Source organism: Abramis brama, assembly GCF_963993115.1.
Source record: "Abramis brama genome assembly, chromosome: 21".
Taxonomy (NCBI): domain Eukaryota; kingdom Metazoa; phylum Chordata; class Actinopteri; order Cypriniformes; family Leuciscidae; genus Abramis; species Abramis brama.
Window position 1 is genome coordinate 5988259 of NC_139983.1, and position 25351 is coordinate 6013609.

The 25351-nt window shown below is 40.4% G+C and overlaps 1 protein-coding gene across 3 annotated transcripts in view; it reads right to left on the reverse strand.

Annotated features, from left to right (window-relative positions):
• Window positions 1–25351, reverse strand: part of ralgapa2 (Ral GTPase activating protein catalytic subunit alpha 2) — a 191051-nt gene that overhangs the window by 118611 nt on the left and 47089 nt on the right. For all 3 annotated transcript variants that reach the window (XM_084096035.1, XM_084096034.1, XM_084096033.1), the window contains exons 4-6: window positions 11425–11482; window positions 10262–10305; window positions 9983–10163 (exon numbers count right to left, since the gene is read on the reverse strand). In XM_084096035.1, the coding sequence (XP_083952161.1) occupies window positions 9983–10163; window positions 10262–10305; window positions 11425–11482 (283 nt within the window). The remainder of the gene's footprint in view (window positions 1–9982; window positions 10164–10261; window positions 10306–11424; window positions 11483–25351) is intronic.

Sequence of the window (25351 nt, forward strand, 5' to 3'; positions counted from 1 at the left end):
CTTTTTTAAATTCTAATTTAACATCTTTCTTATTTGATATGAAATAACTCAGGTACAGTAGGAGGAAAAAAATGTTTGTTTGTTTTTGGTGAAGTTCCCCTACATGTGAACTGCTTCTGGATCAAAATTTGTGGTGATAGCATAAAGTTATCAAAAGTTACAGCATTTGGAATCAATGTAGCCTTTTTGTTTAGCTCTTGACCCCCAAATGGGCAGTTTTTAAATTGTTCCTCCATGAGGAAAATCTCATGATCAACGCAATGGATTATGTTGATTTTGGACTCATTTCAATCGGGAGCATCCACTTAAAGTAATGATGTGCCATTTTCTACGATCCATGCATTTCTCACGAAGTTACAAAGAAAAATGCCTCGTGAAAGCTACATTTGATTTTACTTAGATATATGTGCACCTGTGGAGTAATGTGTGGTAACTCCATGAGGAATATCTCATGATCAACACAATGGATTGTGTTTAATTTCAATAGTGAGAATCTGCTGTAAATATTGAAGTGCCATTTTCCACAATCGGAGCATGTTTCATGAAGTAACGAGCGAAAACATGACATAAATGTTGCATCTGTATATTATTTTACATATGGGTCTTGCGGGGCTTCAAAGTACCAAATCTCGCTCAAGTTTAGTCAAAGCCCAAAATAATTATGCGTGTTGTATTCTACTCTGTGAGACCTTTCAAATGACATATGACACGTAAATATCTGAGCTGTATGATGTTTTTGACACATTAAAGTACAAAAAATATTAAATCAATTATGAAATTTTTTTTTTATTTATCTGCAAATAACTCAAAACTACTTAGGAGTTAATTAAAGTGGCTACATTCATTGTAAAGATGACAGATGACTTTCAGATGACAACTATTTTGTGTTGATCAAGGGAGTAGTTTTGAAAAATATGATTATACATTGTTTAGTAGCTAGGTGGCGCCCACAGGTGGTTCACTCCGTTTAAGAGGGAATACTTGGCACTCGTTAAGAGCTGAACAAAATGGTTATATGCATTAAAAAGCTGAGTTTCTAATCTTTAAAACTATACCTATTTCGGGGGTACACTTTTGGTTTAAAGGGTTAACATCCAAAAAATAGCACTCCTCACCTTTCAAGTAAAAACAAATGAGATAATTATTTCAATTTGAATTTTTTGATTCATAACTCTTTCATGACTTTTTGCAAGATCTGCATCCGGCTTATTTTTAGCAAATAGATTGCTTTTTAGGTTTTGTCACTACTGCCTTTGTCGTTTCAGAGGGCTGAACAACCTTCAGCGCCGTGAATAGCTTGGGTTTCACTAATGAAATCTATTCAGACATGAAGCACGTCAGCACAGACAGAAAGGATTCACTGATTTCAAATACATATGAACACATGCACAGTGCTTTGAAATTAATGGGTCATTAGCAGTTCAAGGGCATCAATAAAATCTTTTCCGAGAGAAAACATCAAGGGAAATCATTCCTTTAAGCATTTAACAGACTCTGACCTCCTTTTCTGAGTATGTTGTGTCGCCATTTGATTATTACACTCTAATAATACTAGATTTAAAGTGCCTTTGTGCCACAAAGAGCATTAATGGCTGCCATTAAAAATTACATTCTCAGACAGGAACATACAGTAGATGTGCTGTAAATGGTGAGGGATGAAATGAATGAAGGACAAAGTTGTGAGCACAGAAAATTATCAGGGTTATTGGGTACTTCAAGTGCATGTACAGCATTCGTTTTGAGTTCAGTTGATTTGTCTAGGATCTTCTTTTTAAAAGAGTACAAGCATCTGGAAATGAGCACTAAAAGTCCTGCCAAACTCCAACCTTACGTTGTCATTCCCAGCAGTCACTACCTTACCAACAACATTTGTTAACAATGTTAAAAACATTTTATTATGTTATCCATCTCAATTTATTTGTATTGTCATGTTTCTATGACATGTTTATTTGTACTTTATTGTATAGCGACCTTGAGTTTTCTGAAAGGCGCTATTTAAAATAAACGTATTATTATTATTATTATTATTATTATTATCATTACCAATGCTGAAGATTAACAGTCAACAAGTTCATGGACCATACGTCACATAGAGTGCTGCAGGAATGACATATTTTTGGACATTTTGAATGGGTTTTTGGTTAAATGCCTGAAAAAAGGTCTGTAGTGAACACAAGCTCAATGTATTTTCATGTTTTATTGTATGACATAAAATACATCAGTAATACCACTTTGTGATTTTTTAAAAGCTTTGCTAACTTCTAAGAAGTGTCTAAATGGGACTAAAGAGGCTGTCAGGACATTTCAAGATTTCTATCCTCCTTATTCCTACACCCCATGACGCTTTGCGTGAATTATGGGTGTAACTTCCGTTAAGCTGTAAACAATCAGGGAAAGGCTCGCACTATAAACGCAATAATACAGTACGTATTTTATTTTTTTCTTAAACTGGGTACAATGATGACATTATTCTACTCACCCTTCAACCATCGAACATTAAAAGGACACTTAAAAGTGTAAAAGCATCAGCAAGGTATTTCAACAGACCATGAATAACCCCAAAAGCGCAAGTCTTTCCACAGCAATAACGGACGGGTTAAATATCATTCTTTGTGCATTCCAGTGAATTATTAATGGGGGATATATTGTAAATTAAATCGGGAGAACTGTACACACATGTGCAGGATATGTTGTCCTTTTTCATACTTTTACAGCGGATTGCAAAGGGGAAAAAGAAAATAATTATGACGAAAAGAATGCAGTGACTGAAAAAAGCTCTTGCCATAGATATTCTTGTTATAACATCACGTTAAAATACCAAGTGTTACGTTATTCTCATGATGTCTGAAAATAAATCATGAAGGAAAATTGACAGCGCATTGAGTCAAACTGATGGATCAGCTTTATTTGTAGGGCAACCTTATGATTTGAAATGATTCGTTTCAGCCTTTTTGAATGGAAGTTCCCCAAACCGGAAGTGCCACCCATAATTCAAAACACAGTAGGCTCGTCAGGAATAAGGTGGATAGACATGTTTCTCATGTCTGTGTGGATAGTATATGCTGAATTTTAGTTCATTTTTGTGATGTACTTCCCGTTCAAGGAGACCGAGACGGCAGAAAGTGAATCCTGTTTGATTTTTGATTTTTCAAATGCACAACATTTTGTTATTGTGAATTAAAAGTAGAACCTTTACAGTTTCAAATGATGTCTTACTCTTATCAGTACAAACAAAAATTTAGATATTAGTGAATATTCGCAATTATCGATACTTCAGCAAAGAATACTACTAGGTTGACTAATATATATATATAGTACTTATCTTGTAAATATCTTGTATATATCTTGTACTTATATAATGATCTTGTACTTATATATATATATATATATATATATATATATATATATATATATATATATATATATAAGTACAAGATCCTCAAAACAGTTACATACAATAAATAAATAGTCAGCAATACAATAAGAACAAAAAAAATAATTACAAACAAAACCAACAAATAAATACAACAAAATTACAAATGAAATAAACAGTGTTTTAGGTTTTTCAGGAAGATGTACAAACAGTGGTATTCAGATAAGTAACTAATAGTCTACAACAGAAATTCTCTTATTAAAGCTACAAAGTTATTCATTCAAGAGCAGTGAGTGATTTTTTCTTTGTCTTTTGTTGTTTGATTAACAGTGATGACAGACTGAAGCAGTAACATTGGGCTGCAGTCACTGGATCCAATATACTGTTACACACGTTTTCTTTCTCAACTCTTTACATTCACTTAAGACATAACCGACTGTGTTTACGAGGATACTCATTTTTGTGTGTAGGCTATTTGACCATTTATGCGCGTATAGCCCATAGTATACTTTGCATCTTGGAGCGTGCACACAGAAAGCCGCCTGGGGAACAGTGTCTCTTTCGCGGCTTAGTGTGTTTTTAATAACACTGTTTAATATCAAGTAGATCCCATAGTTTAACTACTTAACATTCTGATTTGGAAAATCAATTTCGATTAATCACACAGCCCTAGCTCTTACTAATGTTGTCTATACTTTCTTTAAATCAGAGATTACTGGTCTATTATCTGAATGATTTATCTGCTGTGACACAACAGTGTGTTATTGTCACGGTTCGTTTCCTTCTCGTCTCGTGTTACTGTTGTTATGTGTGTGTGGGTGTGTGTGAGTGGGCGTCACCGCTCATCCTGACTGATCAGCGGTCCAGCTGATCTCGTTCATCACTCCAGCTGCAGCTCATTCACGCACCTTTAAAACCTCACCGCACTCTCCTCTCATTGTCAGATCGTTGTTTGATGTCTCCCGTGTGTGATCCTGTTCCTGTCTGCTTTCCTGTTCGTGTTCCCGTTCCTGTTTCCTGTTCACCCGGATTACGTCTTCACTTGGATCGTCACGTCTGCATCACTTCACTTCACGGACACCATCGCTGACCATCTAGTCCCTCTGTCACCAGTCTGCCCACTTCATCACCGGACTTTTTTCATCTTCATTCAATAAACAGAGTTTTACTTGCACACTTGCTTCCTTCTGTTTGTAACCATGACAGAATGATCTGACCGTTCCATGGAAGCAGCAAGCGAATCATCATCACTCGAGTCATTTGTCAACACCAGCATACAGCGAATGGATCAACAGGAGAAGAATCTCAACGACACAGCGAGAGCAGTTCAAGCGCTGGTGACACAGGTGTCCGAGCTCACCCAGCAACTCCAACTTATGCGAAGTCCCGCTGCACCACCCACACCGGCCGTTCCCCCCACACCATCGGACAATGCCTCCCAGTCAGAGCCCCGCCTTCCTGTACCTGAGTCCTACGCAGGTGAGCCCAGTTTTTGCAGAGCGTTTTTAACCCGCTGTTAGATGCATTTCTCCCTGCAACCTAGGACTTTCTCCAGCGAATCGGCCAAAGTGGCGTTCGTGCTCAGGCTCTTGACTGGGAAGGCAGCACTTTGGGGAACGGTGGTGTGGGAGAATCAAGACCCATGCTGCACCTCATTCCAGACACTCTCCGCCGAGATGAAACGAGTCTTTGACCGCGCCAGCACCGGGAGAGAGGCGGCCCGCGTACTAGCTGAGCTCAAACAAGGAGAGAGGTCAGTCTCTGACTATTCTATTGAATTTAAGATTCTGGCGGTAGAGTGTCAATGGAACGAGGAGGCGCAGTGGGACATGTTCCTGCATGGGCTGGCTGACCGCATCCAGAGGGAGATCTACGCCCTGGACCTGCCCACGTCCCTCAATGGCTTAATCGAACTGGCTCTTCGAGTAGACGCACGTTTATCTCGGGTCGAGCGGCGGAGGCTACCCAGCCGACTGACGGGAGAAGCCGAACATCAACGGTCCAGCGGCGGGGATGCGGTCAGCCCCGTCTACGATCACGAGCCCATGCAGGTCGGGCGAGCTCGGCTTACTCGGGAGGAGAAGGAGAGGCAGAGATCCCAAGGGCTCTCTGCCTGTACTGCGGGGCATCAGGACATTTCGCTTTCAACTGCCCAGTAAAAGGCCAAGCCCGACAGTAAAAATGAGGCTACTGTCGGGTGGGATCTCCGCCGAGAAGACCTCATCTACATCTACGCTCCTCCCAGTAAGACTAAGATGGTCAGCCCACGAGCACGACTGTCAAGCACTGGTGGATTCAGGGGCCAAAGGTAACTTCATGGACTGTTTTTGCGTTCCAAGTTTCAAGTTCCCCTCCTACCACTCACACACAAGATTGAAGTCCACGCACTCAATGGTCAAGACCTACCCAACATCACATTCACCACCGGACCCATCACGCTCGTCACGTCAGGCAATCACACTGAAAATCTTTCATTTTACATACTGGACTCACCCCTCGCACCCATTGTTCTAGGACATCCCTGGCTCCTCAACCACAACCCCAAGATAGACTGGCAGCAGTGAGCAGTACTGGAATGGAGCACTAAATGTCATGAGTCCTGTCTTGTGTCTGCTTGTTCGTCTGTTTCTGTCTCTGTGTTTCAGGAGGAGGCAGTGGATTTATCTAACGTGCCCGCGGAGTACCAGGACCTGAAGGAAGTGTTCAGTAAGTCTCGGGCTGCGTCTCTTCCTCCGCACCGTCCCTATGACTGTGCAATAGATTTACTGCCAGGTACTACTCCGCCTAAAGGCAAGTTATATTCGCTTTCTGTTCCAGAGAGGGGGGCCATGGAGAAATATATTTCTGATTCTCTAGCAACGGGGTTCATCTGCCCTTCCTCTTCTCCAGCGGGGGCGGGGTTCTTTTTCGTGGGGAAGAAGGACGGATCTCTGCGACCTTGTATTGATTACCGAGGGTTGAACAGCATCACGGTAAAGAATACTTATCCTTTGCCGTTGATGTCTTCAGCCTTCGAGAGGTTGCAGGGAGCGTCTATCTTCACTAAATTGGACTTACGTAATGCTTATCATTTGGTCCGCATCAGGAAGGGGGATGAGTGGAAGACTGCTTTTAACACCCCCAGGGGGCACTTTGAATACTTGGTCATGCCTTTCGGTTTGTCCAACTCCCCAGCAGTCTTCCAAGCACTCGTCAACGACGTGCTGCGAGATATGGTCGACCAGTTCATATATGTCTACCTGGATGACATATTGATTTTTTCATCATCTCTCCAGGAACACGTGCCCTACAGCGGTTTCTGGGGTTCGCCAATTTCTACAGACGGTTTATTCGTAATTTCAGCCAACTAGCCTCACCTCTGACCGCCTTGATCTCCCCCAGGACTACGTTCAGGTGGTCAGACGCAGCTGAGGCTGCATTTGCCAAACTCAAGAGCCGCTTTGTTTCGGCTCCCATCCCTGATCCATCACGTCAGTTCGTGGTGGAGGTCGATGCGTCAGAGGTGGGGGTAGGTGCAGTGATATCCCAGCGTTCTCCCACAGACGACAGAATGCACCCATGCGCGTTTTTGTCCCATCGTTTGTCCCCTGCCGAACGCAATTATGACATTGGTAACAGAGAGTTGTTGGCAGTCAAGTTAGCGTTGGAGGAATGGCGTCACTGGTTAGAAGGGTCGGGGGTACCTTTTATCGTCTGGACCGACCACAAGAATCTGGAATACATTAAAACCGCAAAAAGATTGAACTCCAGGCAGGCTCGGTGGGCACTTTTTTTCGGACGTTTTGATTTTACACTCTCGTACCGCCCGGGTTCCAAGAACATCAAACCCGATTCTTTATCGCGCATTTTTGACCGTTCCGAACGCCCGTCTACTCCCGAGTGCATTTTACCCGAGAATCTATTTGTCTCCACACTCGTATGGGAGGTCGAATCGAAGGTCAAGAGAGCATTAGAAGGGGTAACGCCCCCGGCCGGTTGCCCACCGAATCGCTTATTTGTACCGGAGGGATTACAGTCCGACGTTATTCAGTGGGGGCATTGTTCCAACGTGGCTTGTCATCCAGGAGTTAGTCGTACCAAGTTTTTGGTCAAGCAACGATTCTGGTGGCCACTCATGGCTCGTGACGGTCACAGTTTTGTTTTGGCTTGCTCTGTTTGCGCCATTGGTAAGACTTCCAATCGACCCCCAGATGGGCTACTTCAACCGCTGCCTGTCCCTTCGAGACCCTGGTCCCACATTTCGCTAGATTTTGTCACCGCCCTCCCACCCTCCCTCCCGTTGACCGTCGTTAATCACGTTTTTCGCTTACATGGCCTCCCGACAGACGTGGTTTCCGACAGAGGACCCCAATTTGTGTCCAAATTTTGGCAAGAGTTTTGTAAATTATTGGGGGCGACTGTCAGTCTGTCCTCAGGGTTTCATCCCCAGAGCAATGGTCAAACGAAGAGAGCCAACCAAGATTTGGAGAGAACGTTGCGATGTCTGGTCTCCAAGAATCCTTCCTCATGGAGTCAGCAATTGTCTATGGTGGAGTATGCACACAATACGTTGCCAGTGTCATCTACGGGCCTATCTCCGTTTGAGTGTAGTGTAGGTTACCAGCCACCAATTTTTCCTAGTCTGGAATCCGAAGTCGCGGTCTCCTCCGCTCACGCCTTCGTCCAGAGGTGTCGTCGCACTTGGACTAGAGCCCGTAAGACTCTACTCCAGGTGGGAGCGCGCACCAAGGCCAAAGCCGATCGCCACCGGTCAAGGCCTCCCGTATACGTTGTCGGTTCCAAAGTGTGGCTTTCTACCAAAAACATTCCTCTCCGCTCCGTTTCTAATAAACTTGCTCCTAAATTTATTGGCCCTTTCACCAAGATCATTAGTCTGGTGACAGTCCGCCTCAAACTCCCTCCAGTGTACAGGAGGATTAATCCCGTGTTCCATGTATCTAAAGTCAAGCCCGTGTTTTATTCTCGTATTAATCCGCCAGTCCCGGTTCCCCCACCGCCGCGACTCGTAGAAGGGGAAACCACATATTCGGTCAATCGTTTTCTGGACTCAAGGCAGAGGGGACGCGGAATCCAGTACTTGGTGGACTGGGAAGGTTACGGCCCGGAGGAGAGAAGTTGGGTACCTGCCAGAGACATCCTGGATCACTCCCTTATTGATGATTACAATCGACAGGTAAGGGAGTCTGGGGACGCCAGGAGGCGTTCCTAGGAGGGGGGGGTACTGTCACGGTTCGTAAATTCATTGTTTCCTTCTCGGCTCGTGTTACTGTTGTTATGTGTGTGTGGGTGTGTGTGAGTGGGCGTCACCGCTCATCCTGACTGATCAGCGGTCCAGCTGATCTCGTTCATCACTCCAGCTGCAGCTCATTCACGCACCTTTAAAACCTCACCGCACTCTCCTCTCATTGTCAGATCATTGTTTGATGTCTCCCGTGTGTGATCCTGTTCCTGTCGGCGTTCCTGTTCGTGTTCCCGTTCCTGTTCACCCGGATTAGAGCTTTAATTCTCTGCCCGAGCCCGAGCCCGCGGGCCGGGTCGGGCCGATATTTCCCGCCACTGTCCTCGGGCCGGGTCGGGTCGGGCCCTTGATAAAGCACGTCACGTGTCATGCGCAGCATCTCGCACTCGCAGTCTCGCACGCGTGACGCATCACACCTGCTGTGCGTGCTGTAGGCTATTCTGTTGCTATTCTAAGTGCAACATGGATCTTGAAGAAGCAAAGAAAAAAATTAAAACAGGAGAATTAACTTTGAGCAAGTTTGGAGGAAAATCGGAGGTATGGACACATTTTAAACTAGTCGTGGGGGGTGACAACATAATGTGTTGGCTTTGTCTCGTGCATTAAATGCGCACGCTGCTCGCCTATGACAGCAAAAAAACGGGGACTTCGACGATGAACAGACAAGCAGTCTTGCCATGACAGAAATTATTATAGTAGTCAGCCTCAGGCCTCAATATCCGCTTTTGTTACTTTTCAGATCCATTTCTGAATAAACAAACAACGCAGTTTGCATGCTTCTTCCTTGTCGCATTAGGTCTATTCATTAAGATAATAATTAATGAATGCACGCACAATTATGAACTTGATAAATGTTACAGATATGTTTTGCACAAACAAATGCCTTTCAACTTACATGTGCAAAATTCAGAATTAAATGAATGTGCTGCAATTTGTACAAAAAGAGTCTGTAGTAGCCTACGTGTTTTAGCCATTAAATAAGCACATAGTTTCAAGTTTAAGTTTTGTTTTGAAGAAAGCTTTTCTTTAAAGTGAATTTCGTTTAGTATAAATTATATCTTAATTTTAATACATTTTTCATCAACCAATTGCCTGGATTTAATACATAAAAAGCAATATAGCAGACATTATAATCATGACATGAAGTCATGTTGTTTGTGCAATTACGATGTAAAATTGACAAATAAAGTGTAAACCAAAACACCTTTGCTGGTATTGAGGTGGGATACGGGTAAGGGTAGGCACAGGTTTGGTGGTATGGGTTTAAGGGTTGGTTAAAGTGTAAGTCAATGTTCAACAGTGTAATTATAGCTGAAATTAGTGAAATTAATTTTGTACCGACATAGTCAATGTGTGTATATGTTTGTTACCGTCAGGCGGGTTGGAAAATGGGTTGTAAATGATGGTGTCCAGTGTGCAGGGTCCTCTGGATGAGGCAACAGCAGGGAATCCTGGGATCAGGCAGGCGAAAATGAGGAGCTGCTCTTCTGCACAGTTACTCTGCAGAGCCTCTAGCCAGAGCAGGAACAGACGCATGCCATCACAGCGGATCTGCACACACAAACAAACACAGTTTCCTCTGGTTACACTTCGGCAACCGAGATTCATCTCATCATTTTGGAGGTCTTCTGATTCATAAATTGACCTACCTTAAAAGAGTTTCCAGTGTGCAAAAGTTTTTTGAGTATAGAACCTATAAAAGAAAAGTGTTTAAACACAGACACAATCAGTAACGGACTTGCAGAATGCAGAAATTATGATGCACAAACTTAAAAGCATTAAAAAGGTTCCTTTTGACTATGATCCTTAGGCCTATATCATGGTATGAGTGATTTAGATCATGGTATAGTTACATTTGCTGGAAATTCAACACTAAATGTTTTAAATATTACACAACTCAATACTCTAGAGGCTTTACTTTAAAAATGATATTAATTATAACAATTGAACTGGCATCAGAGTACAGACTGTTTCAGATAGGGATGCACAATATATCGTATACATTTCTATGTTCCTATATATACAATCATCATCTTTAAATCATTAATTTATAATTCTCCATCATTTTAAATTTGATTATGTAGTATGGAAGGCGTCATGGGATTGTTGTTCTTTCCCTCATTAAAGCTGTTAGGTACACAGTCTTGTACCTTTTGTCTTTTTGTCTGATTTTCACATACGTTTTTGCTATAAATCAACGTTTGTAATGTTGGGAATCCTCAGCTACACAGTGGTGGATCAGATGTGGTGCGCAACAACTTCCCTTATAATCAACTAGCTCATGTTTTGATACTTCATGACACACAGAGGATTACGAGTGTAAGAAAATAACAACACATACGTAAATGAAATCAAAAATGATAAACCTAGAAACTGTTGCTTAAATTTTTGCTTGAATTTCCCTCGGGGATCAATAAAGACGGTCTGTCGGTCTGTCTGTCTCTATGTGGAGGGCTCTAATTGAGGTTATTGACTCCTTTGAGGGTCTTCCTGTACGGAAGACTGAAACCACGAGACGCATAATCTAATTCAGTAATTTGCATTTCAAATGAAGCCTCTCATTTGCATTTCTCATTTATTAACCTCCTGCTCTCACTCTCTATGAAGCTAATTATTTTCTCTGAGAAAGTATTAAACCAGGTTACACTGACTCTCTCCTGAACCTGCTTTAACAGCAGAACTCTTACACACAGACTCATAAATAATTATGCACAAAGAAATAGTGATACTGTAAGCAATTTTTCAATTTCAACAGCTAAACCTTTGGCATGAACCACGTCAGTGTAACATGGTCTCTCTGAACAGCACTTACCTATACTGTGAAACTGCCATCGACTGTTGATTTTCTCAGGTAGAAGTTGAAGAATTTTCTGACGAAAAAACAAAACAAAAACACATATTAAACTTATAGCTGAAAGCGCAAGAGCTCAATGTAAGTGATTTTCTACACCCAATAATAATGAACTGGTGAAAATCAAAAAAGCCCATGTCACATTTCTATGCCATTCTGTTACGTCTTTAATGTAAGTTTATGGTTTATTGTCCACCAGGCCAAACCAAACCAACTATGGTTGAGGAATATGTAACGTTTACGATAATATCGTCATTGTTGTTTTGACGATGTTGATGCTGACATTATCAAAAATGTCACTCTGCAAAAAAACAAACAAAAACATGTCTAAAGATTGCACGCTTTCATTGTGTAATGTATTCTAGTAGAACACAGTTAAAATGACCACAACATTGAAGATATTGTGACAAAAATGGCCCTGTATGAGTTTTTTTTGTCTTTTTCAGTTTTTCGCAGAAATCTGCAAATGTGATGATGTATTTTGAGTTATAAAATGTATTATAGTCATTTTAAATACAATATTTTATTGTTTTTATTCTATTTCGCCAATGATAATAATTCCAAACAAAGTCATAATGGATCTGCATCTCGGAACAACAAACAGTGGTGTTTTGATCCTAAATAAATCAGCATTTATGAAATAATCAGTTGAATAAATGGCTCAAGGACCCATCTACTGGAAAATATAGTTTCATTAAAAAAATACAAATATTTAAATATTCCAAATATTTTGAAAAATCTCAGCATTACTTATGCAATTGTAATTGTAGTGTAAATACTGCAAATCTAAATGCTCCTTTAGATGGCAGCTTTTGTTGATACTGATTTCATTTGATTGGAAACAGCCTGAAGTGTCTCATTATATTAACTGAATTTATTTATTAAAATGTATGATTTTGACATAAAAGATTATACATAATCTAATAATGTTAGATAAAAATGCCCCTAGAAATGAAATAATCACCCACAGAATATGAAGAAAATGAAACCAACACAAAAACACTCAAAATATAGTTGAATTATCGTTATCAACAAATTATTCTTTTGCTTTTAGTCCTAATTCATCTAATTTGTAATTGGGTATTTGTCTACAAATGTCTAAAGAGCTCTTGGTTCACTAAGACCCCTTTGACACCTTGTCATCAGTGTCTATTCACAGACAGTTACATGTGTCCCTGTTGGGCGATACATACTGAGACAAGTGGGTTAAGATTCAGACTAATGGACAATGGTAATCATCAGTGGCAGTGCATCATGGGTAATGACATTATAAGACACTCAAGCAAAAAACAGCAACATGGGGTCAAGTCTGTCCCCACGCACTCCCGTCCACAGCTGATTAAACTCACTCAAACAGTGGCAGCCGTGACACTCCACGAGAAGAGGACACCATAAAGTCACCATAATCTCACGCGTTACGTGACAGCCGTCACTCACGGTGCAAACAGACCCGTCTCATCGTGTCAATCTCATTTACTTGCGGTGTTGATGTGGAACGTGATGACACATGAGTATGAGAGCATTCGAGCACCTCAGTATTGATCTTCAGCGTCTATCAGGACAGCTCTGGATTACAGCCTGTCATTGTCATGAGGAAGCAGACAAATACCTAGAGCTGGTATCCAGTGGTGGGATCTGTTTAAGCCTGCGCTCTCGGAGTCCGCAGAGGAACTCAGGTTTCGGCAGCGGGAAGGGAAAGCGCTCCCCTGCTGTGCCGCTATGGCGTCTGGGATGGTGGATTTGAGATGGATGGCGTGGAGCTTGTGAGTTGCTGCCGGTTGCCAGAGTCTGTGCTAATCTGCAGTGTCTCTCCAAGCATAAGGATGAAGCATTACCGCAGGTTTTCCTGCATCTGCGTTATCCACACTCAGTGTGCTTATCACATGGTGAGCATGACTGAGAATACACTGGAGCCAGGCGGTATATCCACTCTGATATATATCAATTCATTTTAAAAACAATATGACGTGACGTGTAGCCAAGTATGGTGGTGAAAGAGAGTGGAAGAGAACGCCGTTCATTCACTCCCCCACCTACATTTACTGCCGTAATGTAGAGAGTTGTCAAAAGTGGCCAATGGCCAATCAGAGGTGATGATCAATGGCCAAACTCTACGGAAATGAGACTCGAACCTGCAACCTTCGGGTTACAAGTCAGACTCTCTAACCATTAGGCCACAACTGCCCCCAAAGAGCCAGACTTCTGGCACACCAGAGGACACTTTCTGCATTGGCCGGGAATCAGACCCGGGTCTCCCGCGTGGCAAGTGAGAATTATACCACTGAGCCACCAATGCAATACCGTTTATATATCAATATACAGTAGTTTGATATGGATGCATGTGAAAAATAGCAAGGACACAGAGTGAGCTGCTGAGGGAAAGTGCAAGATCCAAATAGTTCAAGACGAATGACAAGGAAGCACAAAAAACGAACATACATACACAAGAGTATGTACAAACAAGAGTTTGTTGTTAGTTTCCAACTGCACAGCAGCTCCAGACACACAATGACACTCAAACCCAGTGTTACTCAGTGTGGAGCGCATCTGTTTTCAGGCCTTCCCGCTTCGCTCTCTCCAGCGCTGGAAAGCTTTTCTAATATTAAAGCGGGTCCTAAAGTTCTTTCCTGAACATAAACCTTCATTTTCCAGTGATATTCATCTGAGCTTTTCTCTTTTGTAATGTCTCTCAGCCATCTCTCTTTCTACAGTCTTTCTTCAAATCTCCCTCTTGCGCGTTCTCTCTCCTCCACTGTCATACGCCCACAAATGCTGATTGGCTACACGTTTGATGTTGTGTCGGGTTGTGTCGTTCCGACCAACTCACAAGCATATAGTGAAACGCGGCTTGCCCTTTCAGGTGCTCTGACAGATGTTATGCAAGCATACAGAGAGATGTGTTATGCAAGCATAACTTACATTCATTTGTATATTCTCTGGTATTTCCATTTAGCAAAAAGACTTGTCCTGACAGCAAACGGGTCACTGAAGGAGAGCTGCCATGCTCGTCAAACAGATGGAGTGCACTTGAATTAAATTGAATAGGCTCAATAAGTCTGACTAAAATATACATTTTGCGAAAATCTTTGTTGTTAAGGCTAATTCACACCACACAGACAGGAGCCAACCAACGTCCACATTCACCAGACTTCTGTGCCTCACTTCTCAGATATTACAGGATCCGACAAACACCAATGTTCAATCGGTGAAAACGTGCTGACCAAAGCCACTGATCTGACGAAACCCGACAAATGTTTTTGTTGCTGTTGGCCGTGCCTGTTGGTGCAGTGAGAATTAGCCTATAGATGTTGGCATTGGTTGTAAATTAGCCTTTAGACCACTGGTTCTCAACTGGTTTGACACATTTTTCCATGGTCATTAAGCCACGACCCAAATTTTTAGGAATTTGAAACAAGCTAATTATTTATGAAAAATGTTTGACACACACACACACACACACACACACACAAACGCGCACACACACGCGCACACACACACACACACTTTACATAACATTTACATAAATTGTAAGAATATCACGAACACTGGTGAATAAAGGTAAGACTTTTAAATATCAGTCCTAAACTAGTTTGTGCTAATACAATAAAGTTGGTATGGGCCACAGTAACCAAAATATATATAACAACATGAGGTTGAGTAGCCTAAATGATGACAATTTTCATTTTTGGATGAACAACTATCCATTTAAGACCAACTAGCTGTTCAGACGTCCCACAGACTAGATGATTTTGATAATGTTTAGTTTTATATATCCCAAAAGGCACAGTAGAAATCAAAGATGGGTTGTAATTTCAAGCAAGTCAAAGTCCACCCATATAAGGACAAGAAAGTTGATGATGCAGAAATGGCAGTCATGAGACACAAGGACCAGCGAGCAGTCAAAAACATAACCACAGGAAGGTCAGAGATCATAGTCTGTAAGCACATGGTTTGTACAGGATGATCAATCTCATCATTTTATAACAATTTATCCCTCAAGGCACAGCATAAGAAACACTGAAAACTGCCGACTGCAAACATGTAGCCTTCACTGCTGTAATTAGGAAAAGCCTCAACAATGTTTTTGAGATGTTAAAGATGTGTTAGTGATAATGAATTACAATAAGAACTATTTAGTTAGTTATTATTAATCTTTTTTTAATTATTGATACTTTTAAAGAGAAAAAAAATATTAATTTAGTTTTTTGTTTTCCAGGTTTGAGATCAGCATTGAGTCAATGTCACATGGTGCCATGCTGAAACGTGGGTCACACGTGCTCGTTTGCATGGCCTTGATGCTTGACAGAGCAACAGGCTTTCAATCAATGACAGACACCTCTGACATGTTTGCGTGCAAAAAGCATGTATTAGGTGAGAGATTTATGGAGAGGTGGAAGTTTTTAGATATTAATATCTTACAAAACATTGCATAACGTATTTGTCCAATGTGTTGCATGCATTTGTGAGAAGTTTTAGTTACAAAACAAAAGAAAATATCATTTGTATTATTGTAATACATCTGGATGTCTGACTTTGAAGTTGTTCGTATTTTTTTCTGTTTTTAACACTAAAGTATAAGTGCGTCATGTTTAGGATTTCTTTAATTCATGCTAATTTACATAAAACATTTTGGGGAAAAATGAAGAAAAAAAAGTACAGACAAGAACACTAACATACTGTAATAAATGTACAACACTTTACCAAATTAAAGTCAAACAAATGAAAGAAGAGAATCTAACAACTTTGTTTACTGAATTAATATATCTGACTCTCTGACTGATCCTTAATGTGAAAATTAGTTAACGATAAACAAAATATATAATAGTGCAATACACTGATATGTAAAATGTTTATTAAAAAAACGCATGGTCCTGTATTAGTTATTTTACAGTGATATAAAATAGAATGTACAAAATTTAATTGATAGCATTTTGGTGAAAATACTGTGGTCTCAATTTAGGAAAGAAAGTGCGAAATCAAATCAACACTAAAAAAAGTTCAAGTAATTGCCATTTGTCCTGCTACAATAGTACAGGTAACTGAATGATCTGAATCACTTTACTGATTAAGTTATTTTGGATAATGTGCCAAGGACAACCTACGAATAAACAGCATTTTGAAGGACGTCTAGATCAACCAGTGATCAAGCAGCATCTTGTTTAAAGTGAACCACATGCTTCTCTGCAGGTTAGATTTTAGGAAACATCACTGCATTACCCAAACAATCCAGAAGAGGGAAGCAACTCTATACAAATCACTCTAATACAACAAACGTTTCGATATTTGCTCTACTCCAAAACAGGGACGTCAGAAAGAGAAACAGAGGAATAGAGGAACAGGGCATGGCAGTATTTCTCCATCATTAACTGAAAATAGCATACTGACTTTATATTAAGGCCACACATAATCATGTGTTTTGTCACCATGAAATCAGAAATGGCCCTATTTATTTGCTTGCTCTTTCCTGCTCTTATTGAAGAAAGTTATTTCACATTGGTTATTAGTTATTCCAAAGCAAATGTCTTCATAATATAAAGCTGCATTTTACCATGGTCAACTTTTTCCCCACCATTTGAAACACTATGACACTGTTTGTGTCAGGGATGCATTTAATACAGAGGAAGCATTTTCAATTAATTTGCAATAGTGTGTGTTATAATGAGAGGAGATTTGGCTGTATTATTTTTGATGTTGAGTAGTTGCGTTTTAAGATCACTTGATATGGATCGGACATCATCAGTGGCAGAAAACGCATACAAATGTACCCCCACACTTGATACTGACATAAAGATGCAATTCTGGTTGATTTCAATTTAAAAAAGTTACATTAGGGCAGATTTTAACCTGGGAAAGCAAAACCTTCACTATCCATCAGTGTTGAAATCATCGGGTGTTTGGGGCAAAAATGTCACCAAAATGAACAAAAAAAAAGGGACATTCTGAAACTTTTAACGTGAAAAACGCTTCACGTGGCTTAATGTACTAAGACAGTGATATTAAGGCCGTGTGTCCACTATTTTTTCAATTGTTTTCAATGGGAGCGCCGCGTTTTTAAAACGCCATGAGCGTAACGATGCGCTGAGCGCTTTCTTCACGCTGAAGCGTTCAGCTCAGCGTTTTTTACAGGTCGCCGGGAGTTGAAGAATGTTCAACTTTGGATAAAACGCAGCGCTCATCATTGTCACTTATTACCCAACCGTCCAATCACAGTGGAGGAGGGGCGGGACTAATACCACACCGACCAACCGCCACACTCTGCTTGTCCAACGTCAACAGATGACGACAACAAGCATAATAATGCAACAAAATAATTTAAAACAAGAGCCAGAGAAAATACGTCACACTGTATCGACATTTTAATATAGAATCAACACAGAAACAAAATATGTGTGAAATGAGATACTAGTAAGACTTTCACGGATATTCCGTATCATAACATGCAAAGTGTCTCAACTGAAAAAAACCGCAACGCTGCCAAAACGCTCTCAAGCGCCCACAGATAGGCGTTTTCAGCAGAGCGCCTAGTGTTTTCAGCTGGCTAAAAACGCTTTGGTGGACACACGGCCTAACAGACCAAACTCGGTAAACATTATACAAATAAAGAATACTATGTACAGAAAAGCAGATGAGCCCAGAATATGAACGCAACGTGTTTAATTACACGTAAAGCATTTTCCTCCCCTTCAAAACCCTTATAAAGAAAACGATTGACGCTTAGTATTACGGTTACGTCCTTGCGATGTTAAGATTTTTTTTCTTTCACCGAGTCTTTCTCTTTTACTTTTTCTTTCTTAGTTACGTCCTATTGGCCCACGCCACTGACCTGGTCACAATGTTCCTGTGACATCACTGACCAGCTCTCCAATCAGATCAGTGCACCGTGGCATAAAACTGGAGAGGAGACGCCACTCCCAAGGCCTTGACACTTTCAAACTATGTTCTGTGACAACCTTATATATTCTGTGTATAGTGAATTTGTGTATCCCGTGCCGTGTGTTTATTAATTGTATGTAACCGGCTTGTGTTCTGTTTCATCTCCATTTGTTCTAGCTCTGTTATTGAGCGCTAGACACATCTGAGGTTGGAGAAAGGGACAGGTAAGGAGGTCGCGCGACATACATTGTGCACTCTTAGGAATTTCCCTTTAAATTAGATGCACTAGTTTAGGGGCGAGTTCCACCTGTTATATTTTGCATTTGGGTAGTTAGACTAGGTAAGGTAGTGCGTCGGAGGACGCAAAGACTTTTCATTTCATTCATTTCTTTTGACAGTTAGGTTAGAGATTGGGCCACAAGTTAGCTTAGTTTTGTTTTTGTTTATTTCTTTGATTTGGAAGCCGCCCACATTCCTTCTCCAATTCTCCCTGTTTTTATAATATTTGTCAGTGCCTGTTTGTTATCTGTATTTTTCTTATTTTTCGGAAGCATAAAAGGGGGAGCGACGACAGTGAAGGATGAGAGAGGACCAGGCCTGGACTTCATGTTATGTTTTGTTGCTGCTTTTATGTTCGCTTTGTGTTTATTTTATTATTATTAAAGTATTTAAATGTTCGCCGGTTCCCACCTCCTCCTTCCTCCGGATTTCGGCACCAGTGTAACGAGGTATGTTGTTATGGGAAGGAGGCGGCGGGAACCGGCAAATATGAAATGATACGAATATGATACTTTGATATGAAGAAGTCATTTCAATGCACTGTGAAACAAAAATAAATGTATTGTTGTATTTGTTGGTTTTGCAAAGTGTAGGTATAATAATAATAATAATAATATCTGCTAATACCATAACATTAAATCTGATTGGTTTGCATTGGTGACATAATATGAAAAAGATATGTGGCCCGTGAGACTTGCACTTGGATCATAGTGAGGCCAAGTGGAAAAAAAGGTTGAGAACCACTGACTTGAGATATAAATGACTGTGCTTACTTGCATGTCACTTTGACTCATTCATAGGTATGTGTATTTAACCGTTCAAGCCCAATCGGGCAGCAAAAAGCACAGTTCAGTTCGGTTCTCACGCACTTCATGTGCGTGTCTCTCTGACAGCGTTGACAAACAGTCTCTCTGACAGCGCACGCATATGCGGAGTATACTGAAATGAGTTTTATTTCGCTGCTAATTACGCTTCAATGGTTTAAAATCTGTTTTTTTAAACCACAGTGCTTAAAAATGCATCTAGCTCGACTAGCAGCAACAGTATTATTTAATCGACTTGTCAAATAATCTTGCACATCCATAGCAAATTACATGTTTTAGCAGAACTAAAATACACCAGTGAGTAAATAAACATAAATGCCATGTCAGATGCAGCTTTTGTGCCACCTTTACAGCATAAATATGGCTTTTGTGGTGTTGATGAAATGTTTTGGTAGCAGCCTATAGTATTTTGATTGACGGAATTAACAGTTTAAATTTTCAAAGTATTCGACATAAAAAAAAAAACAAATAATAAAATATACCCTTATATAATAAAATGTACCATACAATGGCAAAATAAATAAATAAATAAACAAATAAATAAATAAAGACCGGAAATCAATACCAGGGGGCAAATATTGTCCCTTAAATGAAAAGTTAATTTCTGACCCTGGTATCCATGAAGTCATAGCCTACTTGGCCTTTGAATGCTGCTCCATGAATGTATTCACTTACAATCATAACAGCCATGGCAAATATTCTTCTACAGACAGTCTCCAGATCAGCAGATCACATAGACAGTTTATCCAAGCAGTGAAAAGACCACATTAAATGAATTGTGCATAACCTAATAAAGATCCATAAGTTGGCTGACATCACGACCACCACAACTGTGTTAAAGCTATTAAAATGCAAGTCCTTAATATTTGTATAACCTAGTAACATTTTTTAATTTAAAATTAATAAGAGACTGTAAAACTCAGCCACAAACCGAAAATATCAAAATCCAACAAAGGAAGCACACACACAAAAAAAAAAAATCCCAGTCAGACAGGTGGATCATTTATACTGATGAGCGGAAGTGAGGGATGAGGAGATTGTTCACTTTTTTTATCTACCTGTGCGTATATGTTTGTATATGTCTATTGCTTTGGCAATATTGTGCTATTTAAACAGTCATGCCAATAAAGCTCATTTGAATTGAAGTTGAATTGAATTGAATTGAGAGAGAGAGAGAGAGAGAGAGAGGGAGGGAGGGGGAGAGAGAGAGAGAGAGAGAGAGAGAGAGAGAGAGAGAGAGAGAGAGAGAGAGAGAGAGAGAGAGAGAGAGAGAGAGAGAGAGAGAGAGAGAGAGAGAGAGAGAGTGAGTATGAGACTGAGTTACAAATCCTTGTTCTCTTATTTATGACCTTTTAGGTCCATTTGCATACTAATGCGTCCTAATGTGCCTAAATGGACGTCACTGATGGCCAATCGCCTGTTCGTAGAAATGGGCACAATTACAAATGGATTGTTTAGACTCTGATAACATTTGGTACAGAAGTTATCATATTAACTCGCTCTCATCTTATTAGGACTGTGCTGAAACAATCATTTAGTTATATAGTGCGAGTATTTTTCTCCTATACTGCACCAATTCTTTAGATCTTTGTTTCTATGCATTTTAATTTATGTGTGCATTTGTGAGGAAAACTAGTTGTTGTATATCAACATACTCTTAAAACTGTTTAAGAGTCCTGAAAGCCACATGAGGTGGAGAAAATGATAAAACGTGTAGTTTTTCTTCAATCTATATTGACCCTATTCACTTTCCAAACGTGCATACCTGGTTAGTTGTGCAAATTATTTCATAGAAGACCAAAAAAAAATATTTTTAGAGTGTGGCGGTCACTCTCTTTCATAACCTAACTGCACATGACATGAACATAACCATATGTAACACTCAAACGCACAACATATGCTGTGGTGCGGTCAGAGGCGCTTCTATGAGGCTCCACATTGGATAAAAGCAGAGGAACATGTCCATCAGCAAAGTGCCCCGTGTTCACTAGAGACGAAGCTGTCAGCAAAAAAAAGGCAAAAAGTCAAACTGCGGGACAGCCCTGACCCAGGGTCACACCGGTCAGATGGGATTCAGGAAGGAGGCACAGGACATGAGATTAGAGATTCAGGGATCAGAGGTCTGGTGATGTTATGGAGACAGAAGGGCCTGAGACCACAGCGCTCAGGACTGGACCAGTGAAACCGGGTCAGGGATTCCCGCAAGTTTCTCACAGATGCTGATGCAGTCACATTAACCATATTTTGAGGAAATTTCATGCACTGTAAAAAAAAATAAAAATGCTATAGTAAAAGCTTGTTGATTGGTTAGCTGAAAGTTACCTTACCATATACAGTAATGGTGCAAAACAGTAGTTGGTATAACATTGCATTACATATAATTTCAGTGTTAATTCACTGTTTTTGCAAGTAAAAACTATGAATTATTATATAAAAACAGTAAAACAACATTCCCGGATTTTTATATATATATATATATATATATATATATATATATATATATAATTTTGTTTCTTCTTATTTTTGTAAGTAATGCATATTAGTGTGTTTTGTGTTATACCCATTGATTATTTTCTGATTAGTCGATTAATCCTTTGGTTAACTTGCCAATAAATAATAAAATGTCAAAAGCAAAACAACAAACGGTACTAAAATACTCTCACGGTGTGCGGTAAAACTACTTAAAAATCACAATCCTGACCTTAATCTCTATACGGAAATTCCAGATGGCCAGACAGTGCTTCATCTTTTATGTATCGTTAAAATATTTGTGTCCGGGATGCAGTGAGCCCGGAGACTGTTGTATATGCACTGTGAGTCTAAAAAGCTTACCTTGTATGTGTAATATGAGTAAATAATGCTCAAAGACAGTATTCTCATGCAAAATGAGTGGAGGCTTGGACCCGGAAATGCTATTCCTTACATTACAACTTAAGTGGATAATCATAACTTCTGCAATTAATCGTACAACGTTTTATTCAAACAGAGCAGGTTTACAGAGAATGTGGTTGTGTGTGGAGTTCTGAACATTTGCTAGTTCTGCTACAGAATGCCGCTGTCACACTAATAAAAACAAAATGATGCATGAACACAACGGTATTTGGCAAAAAATATGGGACTTCACCTTTGCTTCCTTTTTGCATTTGAACGGACAAATTCACACAAAATTATGTCAAAATCCCCGTCGTGGTGAGTATCCTATTGAACAGTCAGTTTTGTCTTAATGGAACATAAAGAGTAGAGAAAGAAAATGCATGTGTATCAGTATCAGTATATTGGATCAGTGCATTAGTCTTAAAGTGACAGCAACCTAATGTTCCTGCTGCCGTCTGTGCAATCAAGCAACAAAAGACAAAAAGAAAATTGCTCACTCCTATTGAGTGAATAACTTTTGTAACTTTAATTGCAAGGATTAATCTGCAAATCTAGTAAATCTAGTTTAGTGCCATAACATTCTTATTACAGTAAAATATTAAATTGGTCAAAAACATCGAAAACAATAGCTGTTTTATTTTATTTATTTATTACTTTTTTTGTGGTGGAGCCAGTGAAACTTTTGGCAGGGCAAATACAAATGTGAATCACTGTCCCAAATGAGCCATTAGAAGAAAGCCTTAACATTGAGGCCTGAGAGTGCACAAGCCGTGTTGACAAGTGTAATGATACTTTAATGGTGCTTCAACTGTCCCCATTTGCCTACTATTATTGTATAGAAGTGAGTGGCATGAACATTATGCTAAATATCGCCTCATATGTTCCATGAAGTCTTTCTGCTCATCCTCAGCATACATTCTAGGGAGATCGGTATCGGCTGCAGATCAGTATCGACCGATAATCACACTCTATGACTGATCACTCAATCGGATCTCACCAACTGATCGCAAATTGATGACGTCAGACTTCATGTAATCATGTCAGTCATGTCATCACCAGTGTGAAGTTATTACGCAGTCTCAAGAAACAATGTGTTTTAAAGGAGACATATCATGCTTTTAAATCGTTCCTTTTTACATATAAATCATACATTTGTAGTCTATATAAAGCGGAACTGTAATGCTTGGGTCTGAATTCCTCATTATTATAGCTCCACAGGCCCCTTTTCTACCCCTTTCCTGATGTGCGTCTGAGAGCAACTCGTTTTGGTGCGGTCTCTTTAAATACAAATGCGACACTTCATACCCCGCCCCCTCTCCAGGTTGTAGCGGTTCAACTCCACCCCGTTTGGCCATTTTTGTAGTTTGATAGCAGAGATACGATTATCTAGCGGCACAGAAACGTTTTATCCACACGTTATTAACAAAATGTCAACAACGGAAGACTTGTCCAGCCAGCCTTACATGTTCGAGCCAGAGTCGGAGCCGGAGCGAGATGAAAATGAAGACGACGAACCTGCAGAACAACGTTCATATGGATGTATCGCAATGGTGTGTTACTGTATTTACACATGAAACTTTGGTCTTCCGACCTTTTACCACCGTGTCGATTTATTTTGATCAATATGTGCGAGGGAGAGAGAGCAAGACAGCGTCTAGTTTGGAGACGGTGAAGTCTTGTTTACACTTTCGCCTGGCTCTGAAGAGAGAGAGTGAGCGCGCGCGCGACCGGGTCTCTCTCTCTCTCTCTCTGCTCGTTCTTTCAGTTAAACATGTGCCCGGTCACAAGCGCGGCAGTTCATCTACATTAGACGGTGTATTGAAGCGTGTGGGTTACTACATCGAACAACCGAACATTTTAACTTACCCTCTCGTAACTTCTGCATCCTTTAGCTTGGACTACAAAATTGCAGCGAGAAATAAAAATGGCGGATTGCTCGAAGTGTTGGGCCGGAAGTCAATGTCCTTATTTGGCAGTTCCGCTGCAAATACTGTGACGTAATAGTTCAAAAAACGTCATAGAGAACAGAAAAATCGGAACAGGTTGAAAAATATGACCAAAACAGAATATAAAGATATCAACGAAGCACCTGAAGAGAATAATTTAAACTTTTCTGTACTTCTAAACACTCCAAATATACAACAAAATGCATTTAAGGGCTAAAAAAGTGGATTTAGCATGATATGTCCCCTTTAAAGCCTTGCGATATAAGAACAAGTTATTTGAAACCGCTCACGTGCAGTAAGCAGAGAAATGGCGCTGTTTCACGCGATATGTGCGCGCGCTGTGTGAGAGACGGGTTCTGAGCACAGTCAGCACACACACCTGACGCACACACACACATAAAGCTGCTGCTCATACAGCGCACAAGTACTTATCTTACTGGGCTTGAACGGTCAAATACACACACTTATGTGTCAAAATGTACGCGAGTATCTTCGTAAACACAGTCGTTTGTCTTACCTGAAGGTAAACAGTGCATCTGGTGTTAGAGAAAGCTGGCTAATAAAGCTGATGCTGTCCTTGCCTTTCATGTTAATCAAACTCCTAACCAGAGCATGCGTGTGAAGCGGAGCGGCTCAATATATTTCACTCTATGCCAGCACGATCCACTCAGTCGCTCACGGCACAAGCGAACGCTCCACTCATGAACCGCTCACGCTCACCGGTAAAACAACGTTCGCTCAAATCCCACTACGACATAAAATTTCTCTGTACTGTACTATAAGTGTTATAGCCATTGAAGAAAACATATCTAGTTTCATATTTATGTATATTTTTTGTTTTATTTCATCTATGTTGATAGTGAAAGTGAACAGCATTTGAGCGCTTAGCTCTGCTCACATACGATCCACTCAGTCGCTCACGGCACACGCTCACGCTCTACTCATGAACCGCTCACGCTCATCCTGCCAAGAATCCTGCCTTACCTTCTTAAGTAGGAATTAGGAAGGAGGAACACAAACACTCAGCACTTGCTGAATAATATTCCTGATCATTTTTGTAACAGACTACTCATTTTGTTCATTTAGGAGTTG